Source organism: Aplysia californica, unplaced genomic scaffold, assembly GCF_000002075.1.
Source record: "Aplysia californica isolate F4 #8 unplaced genomic scaffold, AplCal3.0 scaffold00021, whole genome shotgun sequence".
NCBI classification, from domain to species: Eukaryota; Metazoa; Mollusca; class Gastropoda; order Aplysiida; family Aplysiidae; genus Aplysia; species Aplysia californica.
In genome coordinates, this window is record NW_004797291.1 from 1768016 (window position 1) to 1776186 (window position 8171).

Genomic DNA, 8171 nt, shown 5'->3' on the forward strand with positions numbered 1-8171 from the left:
TCTCTCTCTCTCTCTCTCTTCCCTTCTCTCTTCCTCTCCCTCCTTCTCTCTCTCCGTCTCTCTCCGTCGCTCTCCCTCCTCCTCTCTCTCCCTCTTTCCCTCTCACCCACCTCACCCCCTCACACTAACAAACACAAACAATCTCCCTTCCCCCATCCCCTAGATACCTAGATTTCATGGAGGTATCATCTCTGACTCAGAGGTTGACGTGTAATGACCCTTCATCTTTCACGGTCGCTAGCTGCCGTTGCACATCTGTCCTATCCAGGCCAGTCCAAGTTCTTGTGCTGTCCATCCATGTTATTCTTTGTCTTCCTCTGGCTCTCCTGCCACACATCTTTCCTACAAACCCCTATCTAACAATGGTCTCGTGTCCTTATAAGTCTTTATAAATATTGTATTTTTCTGCATTTTATTTTGTTCAGCAGGGTTTGTCTTGTGTGTAGAATCTGACACACCTCTTTGTTTGTCTTTTTTGTTTCCCAACTTTTTCTGGCCATTCTACGATAACACCACATCTCAAACGCGTTTGTTTTGTTTACGTTTTTCCTTATCAAAGTCCAGGTCTCTGCGCCATATAAAAATATGGGGAAGATGTAGTATTCCGGCATTTTCTTTCTTAAAGTGAGAGATCGTTCCCTGGATTCAAATAGTTTGTACATTTAGCTGAATCTTGATTGTGCAGCTGCTGTTCTTATGTTTATTTCTTTTTCACTTCTTCCACCATCTGTGATTGTTGCCCCTAGATACTTGAATTTGTGCACTTGTTCGATTCTCTCCCCATCTAAGGTTATGTCTGTTGTTTATTCCAGAAGATTTTGATAAGACCGTTGTTTTTGTATTCTTGGCGTTTATGTCGGGGCCTGCCTTGCTGCTGTTCACTTGTACTAATTTCACAATTTTAGAAAGATATTCGTTTGTGTTTGCAAGCAGTACTGTATCGTCTGTCTATCTCAGGATACTGATGTTGCGGCCCCCAATAGTGACTCCTTGCAGGTTTTGAGATTCTCTAAAACTAAAATCTGTCTAGATATTAAAAAGATAGGAAGAGAGGACACAACCTTGTATCACACCTCTATAGATTTTAATATATTCTTATATTTCATTACACACCGTAATTGCTACCTTCTGCGGCCAGTAAAGATTTCGTATTGTTCTTATATCTTTGCTCTCCCACAGTTCGCTAAAGAGGCGTACACTGACCGCGGCACTGGTCATCCTATTCGCCCAGTTCATGGAGCGGACAGCTTTCTACGGCGTGGTCAGTAACATGATCCTCTTCTGCACCAGCAACCTGGGCTTCGACACAGTCAACGCCACCACAGTCAGTCTGGTTTTCTTAGGTAAATATATACGACTTTATTATTATATAATGCAGTTGAAATTGTTCAAGACGACCACCCATTGCCGAGGAGAAAAGTGTTTTGCATTAGACAGGTGGGCGTCTTAGACAGTGTCGTTTCAATATTTTTAAATAACGCAAGGGTGAAGTGATACGTGATCCTTTGCATAGGTGATTGTCTTAGACATGTAGCCGTTTGAGTAGGTTCGACTGCACCCTCATTATCAGAAAATGCTATGTGACTGGAAACAGATATCGAAACTAATGGGTTTCTATTCATTTCTTTGCTCGTATGTTCTGAAAATGTTAAACTATTATGTTGTTATTATTCTAGTCTTTCCACGTCAAGCATCCTTTCAGGGTTTTTTTCAGATAAATTGCCATGTCTCGTTTGTCTTCTCCTTCTCTTTGAATGGGATCAGTGTTATGTTCAACGACTTTATGTTGATTCAGTTGTCCCAGAACCTGCACTGTCTCTTCCTAATTGTTCTTATAAGTGAGCGGCCTACGTGGGATTCTTTCATCACTACGACATTTAATTTTCTTTCCTTCCGTGAAATTTGTAAATCGGGAACCTCCTTTCTAATGTTTCTATTTCCTTTTCACCATCTTTGATAACTGTCCAGCTTTAAAAACCGGAAGACATTGGCAAGTTGTGTAAAGACAGGCACTATAATGCATCGTTTAATGGAACAGAAAGAACTAGCTCTTGGAGACAGAGCTCTCCGATTTCCGACTTCTTACAATGGGACTCAGTATTTTGACATATACATGATGTACATCGTCTAAAGAGATTGTTAAAACTCCGAATAAAGCTGGAAGCAAATAGGTTTTTTTCTTTATTGAACAATACTTTTATTAACTGTAAGAAATGATGTACGGCCAAAAAGGACGATTTAATACTGTGCCCTTTTTTCTGTAAGGATATAAAATCAAAGGCATCATATAATATCTTATTCGACTTCTCATCCCCTGAAATACTGACTATACAAAAGCTACGTAAAATTGAAACGAAAGAGGTTCATTTCAACTTCTTAACAATATCGAAGGAATGATTAGGGTTGAAATGGCTACACTTTCTTTGCACAAACTTTTCCTCTTTTTACATGGTTTTCACGGTTTAAATGAAATGGGCATCACACTTATCAGTAGCACTTTAATCGGCTCGGCCTCAAGAAATTGAAACAATGGAAGAAAAATATTTGAACATAATATTTAAAGATCTAATTTAAGATCTCTCTTATATGGTATAAATAAGTTTACTTTCAAGTGCCTTTCGCCTCAAGTTAATTATTAGCTTTGACAATAAGAACCTTCTTTTAATTCTTTCTCATCAGGGGATGGAGAGTGGGGGGAGATTATGTTTTTTAGCATTTTTTGGGGTGTCGTTTCATTATTGTTTCCTCTTTTAAGTCACCTGCACAGAAGTTGAACATAATGTCAACTGAATTAGCGACTCTCTCGCCTCCCTCATAGCAAGGTGCACCGGCATCTGTAGTGTAGGCTATCTGTTCTCGGCAGAAGACTTGAGCTCGATTCCCAAGAAGTTCTTTTTTTTTTAACTGAATGTCTCCGTCGTGTTCTGGGATGTTGTACCCTGCTCCACCCGGGTCAGCCGTGGCGGGCGAAGTCGAAGCAGCTTGCCCTTTCAATTATAAATTGTTACTTGCCTTCAAAATCATAATATAAGCTCTGTGGACGAGGTTGGGAAAGGTTCACTATTTTAGAACCTGCAGTAAAGTAAGCAGCGAGCGCAAATGTGTCATGACGCGGTAGAATCAGGTACTTATCAATTTAATTTTTGGGCCAACGGAGTTAACGGTACAATCTTCAAGCTTGTATATCCATCTTGTTTTTAGTTTAGTAGATGAAATACCCATCTATCATGAATAAAACTCGAGGTATTTGCGATTGGAGAAAGTGTGGGTCGCTGGTGTCAGGGGTGAAATTAGCGAGAAAATGGCCGTCAAAGTTCGGTTACTTCCCAAGCTTGAGTGTTCTTGAAAATTCTAAATTTACATTTTTGTGCCTTAGATCATCGTTTTTCGAAATAAAAATCCGCAAAGGAATGTCTTTTTAAGTGGATTGAAAGGGTGTTCAGCCAAAAATGAATTGATGAAAATTGACCAACGGGCGGAAAATTGTTGATTTCTTCCATTTCATTTTCTTTTGACTAGCGACTTATTTCACCACGTTGCCATACATATAATATGACCAGCCTCCTATATTATATCTGTTTTTATTAAAGGGCTTAAGTCATCAGATCATGCTCTTAAGTATGGGGTCCCCCAGGGCTCAGTCCTCGGTCCAGTTTTGTTCACCATTTATACTCAACCACTTGTCAAGGAAATAGTTAAATATGACTTAAAATACCATTTCTATGCTGATGATGCCCAAATTTATGTATAACTGTTTACCAACTTAGATGAACTTGTCCATCGTGCTGAAAATTGTATTGCCTTAGTGAAAAACTGGATGAAAAAAAATAAATTGATGTTAAATGATAATAAAACAGAAGTCATTCTGGCAGGCAGTGCAAAGTCTGTTAAAGAGGTTGACCATGATCACATTAAAATTGGTGATGCAAAAATTTTATTTTCAAGAAAAGTTAAGAATCTTGGCATCTATTTTGATTCTAGTTTGTCAATGTCGGCTGAGGTAAATCATCTGATCAGCTGCATGTATTTAGAAATAAGAAAAATTAGTAAAATACGTCATCTGATCAATACCAAATATACTGCTTTACTAGTAACTAGTTTAATTTTATCAAAACTCGATTATTGTAACTCTTTGTTATCAGGAATATCACTGGAGAAAGTTAAAAGACTTCAAACTGTCCAAAACAATGCAGCACGTTTAGTTTTACGGAAAAGAAAGCGAGACTCTGCTAAACCTCTTTTACGAACTTTGCATTGGCTTCCTGTTGAGAAAAGGATTGTGTACAAGTTGGCCACCATATGTCACAAATGTTTGAATGATAATGCACCATCATATTTATCAAATCTGTTAAGACTGTACATTCCAACTCGCAGTTTAAGATCATCAGCTGACAAAAAGAAATTTATTTTACCATCTATGAAACTTAAAACAATGGGTGAAAGGGCATTTGAATACCAAGGCCCCAAGATCTGGAATGCTTTACCAAGTACGTTGAGAGAAATCAAATCTTTTGATTCATTCAAATGTCAGCTGAAGTCGTTTCTGTTTTTAAATTAATAAGATGAATATTTGGAATAATTTTCTTTAGTCAGAACACAACGTCTCATGTTACTGTTGTATGTTGTACTGTATTGTAAAGCGCTCAGAGCCTGTGTACTTTATTCGGGGTTGAGCGCCATATAAATGTCATTTATTATTATTATATAATTTGTTTCGACGAGGGCGTAGAACGTTTACATCATTTTTAGAAATCACAGCTTGGTAGCTGCGAGCACAAATTAAATGTTTGCAATGGTCCCTTTATACTACGCCAATTGTCTGGCCATCTGAGCCCACGGTTGTCTAAAGAGGAGCACCTCGACACCATTACGGTCATTTGGTGCGGGGCGGGGGAAACCAAGAAAAAAACAGACAGACCGAAAAGCACAGACAGACAGACAGACAGACAGACAGACAGACAGACAGACAGACAGACAGACAGAAACAGACAGAGACAGAGAGAGACAGAGAGAGACAGAGAGAGACAGAGAGAGACAGAGAGAGACAGAGAGAGAGAGAGAGAGAGAGAGAGAGAGAGAGAAAGAGAGAGAGAGAGAGAGAGAGAGAGAGAGAGAGAGAGAGAAGTAGCAGGCACCCTACCGGTGGCGTCATCCAATCACCTGCCCACGTAATTGTTGTTGAGAACAGACAGAACTTGTTGTTGTGTCTCACAGAGTACCCGTGAAACTACACGACATATTTTATAACAAATTCTCTGTCTGCAAATTAGATAGGATCACTGCACAACGGTTTGTTTTTGTTTGTTCGTTTTTTTGGTTTGTTTGTTCGTTTGTTTATTTGTTTGTTTGTTTGTTTGGGTTTGCGTTTTTCGCAATTGAAAAAAAAATCACAAATTCAAGTCCCTCGCGAAATGCTGAAAGGGGCGCTATTGCATTTTAGCAAAAAAATGAAATGGACAAAAAGAGAAAAAAGTGTGCACGCAAAAAAACTCGCTGAACAGGAAGTCGTCTTGTTGCAAGTCAGACGTACCGAGAAAAGAAGTCATTTTTACCATGTCATAGCTTGACGGCAATCAGCGAGTGTGTGCCCTGTGCAAACACCTAGGTGGCATTAGCGGACAGAAAGGACTTTTTCATATCGAACACATTACTCTATTTCGTGGACGCATTTTTTTAACTCCTCTTTTCATAAAATTCACGAGCAATTTGAAGGAGGCAAAAAAGTATATTATCAAAGGTTGGCCATTAAACCTGGTGCGCTCGTGCAAACTGCTAAACTCCACTCAAGCGGAAAGGTGGGTGAGATACGGCTGAGGTGAGGGGGGGGTAGTGGGTTGAAGGGGCTAGGGAGGGGCAGGGAAGCAGGAAGGGGGCGGGGCAGAGGGTGAAACCATCATCGCGTCCCGGGAAATCTTATGAGACAGGGGCGTAAAAGACATGTAATTGTATTAATCACAAAAGGAATTTTTTCAAGCACCTTTGTCAGCCTACCTTCTGCAATGCAGCGTCTATTGATGTGGCACCAGCTCGCCCAGATGACGAGTTTACGAAAGCGCTAAGTCTTTCAAACGTTGTCTTAAGCTGGCGTCGGCGAACAAAGAATAATATATGAAAAAAATGGAGGAGTTAGACTGACATGCTGGGGTTCTTTTTATATCATGGCATAAAGGACAGGGCAAAAGGGCATAAGTGTATTTTTTACCCTTTATATTATAAGCCTAAAATGTAATCTGGTGAAAACTTTATGTTGACAAACCAGCCCTTGGTTTATTTGGATGAGTGCCCGGAGAATTTCAAGTTATAAATAAAGAGTATTTCTTGGAAGTGACAAAACCATATTGTCAACAAGCTATAAAACTATTCTTAGCCCGGAAAGCAAAATCTTTCAGAAGAATAATGAAATAGTGTTTCATTCTTTAAAATTTGTTCTTGAGTTTTGTATTTTTCTTGCCGTTTTCAACACATAGAATTTGAATTTTGACAAGTAACATGCATTTTATTAGCACATGCAACCGACATCATAGATTAAGATACTGCACAAGTACATTTTTCATCAAAATTTTGGGCTCTGTAGATGTACATCTGGACAGCTGGTTGTTGATCTGCCGTCTGCCCTTTGGAACAGCGAGTGTTTTCTTGACCCCGCTGGAATATCGAAATGTCGAAAGGAAAGGAATGGGGAGTGAGTGGGTTATGTCTTCATTTACCTTCATTGTCACTGCCCTCCCCCCCCCCCCTTTTTTTTTAAAATCTCCCGGTGTATTTGGAGGGGTGAATATTTACTGGACTCCAAATGGAAGATCGATAGATCAAAAGGAAGGAGGGAGGAGTAGGTTCTGTCTTTATTTGCCATCATTGTCACTGCCCCCACCTTTTTTTCTATTTTATTTACTTTCACTGTCATCCTCCTCCCTCACCCCACCCCTCCTCCTCCCCGTGCTATTGGAAAAAGAATCGAGGAAAAGAAACCAAATTAAATATTGTGCTATTCTTACTTCCAGGCTTTGTGTACCTGTTCCCTGTGCTGGGAGGCTGGGTGTCCGACTCCTATACAGGGAGGTTCTACGCCGTGCTCGTCTCTGGCTTCGTCATGTGCCTGGGTGAGTCGCCTCGTTCATGCATTTCATGCTTTGGAGATTTACTGGGGATTATTTTTCGTAAGGTTGTTTGGCTTTTGTTGTCTTGTGGGGGGGGGGATTGATGGGGTGTATTTCGTCGTTTTTCTTCTTTTTTTTTTTCATTTTCAATGTTGCTTTTTAAATATTATTTGTGTTTTTCTTTTAGGTTGAGGAGTATGATGTTGTCTTTTTGTAACCTCACCCTTGTGTGCCTTGCTCCATCTTTCCCATCAAACATATTTCATCCTTATCTCTCCTTCTTCTTTTTTATGTTTGTTACTCTCTTGTATCAACTCTAACCCTCGGCTCTTATATAACCTAATTGTGTTGCAAGTGCGCAATACGCTTACTAAAACATTTTAAAACATAGAAGGTTGGACGTTTTCGTGGTTCTTCGACAAGAAACAGACAGGTCAGACTTTTTTCACTGAGTACTGGTTCCTTACAATATACCAAACAGGTCTATTAGAAGACAGGTTGCTAGACCATTCAATAGAAAAGTGAAAGAGATAAATTGAGAAAGACAGACAATGAGAGAGGGAGTGGAGGGAGGGGGGAGAGAAGAATATTAGAAGGTCGTACAAGTAACATCTACTTTGACCCCTTTGACCTTAAGCCTTTGAACCTTGAACTTCGTCGCCTTGTGGGTGGTTGACGTGGTCTCTAGTGTGGTATAGTCCTTCTTTCCTACCAAACATCTATCGTCCTCATCTCCCTTCCTTATTTTCTGTGTATGTTTCTCTCTAGTAACACCTCTAATCTTCGGCTTATCTATGACCTATTTTGTGTTGCAAGTGCCGTAAAACACTTAACAAATTAAAATTTCGTCACCTTGCTTGGTCAATTTCATGAATACCAGCCCCAGAACCCACCCCGTCATTGCGTGGCGCATTAAAATTTGTTTCAAGTATTCAAGAAGATATTTCTACCAACATACTTTCTCTCTCCCCCTCGCCCTACCCTCCACCCATCCGCCTCACCCACCCACCCTCACAAACTCGCATACTTGCACTTATAGATCCTCTCTTTCTCTCTCTCTCTCTCTCTCTCTCT

The 8171-nt window shown here is 39.9% G+C and overlaps 1 protein-coding gene across 1 annotated transcript in view; it reads left to right on the forward strand.

The window, feature by feature from the left end:
* LOC101853668 (solute carrier family 15 member 4) overlaps positions 1-8171 on the forward strand; it is a gene marked incomplete at its 3' end in the record, with an annotated part of 59443 nt that overhangs the window by 32404 nt on the left and 18868 nt on the right. The window contains 2 exon segments of the mRNA XM_013087599.1: positions 1180-1343; positions 7002-7100. Coding sequence (XP_012943053.1) covers positions 1180-1343; positions 7002-7100 — 263 coding nt within the window.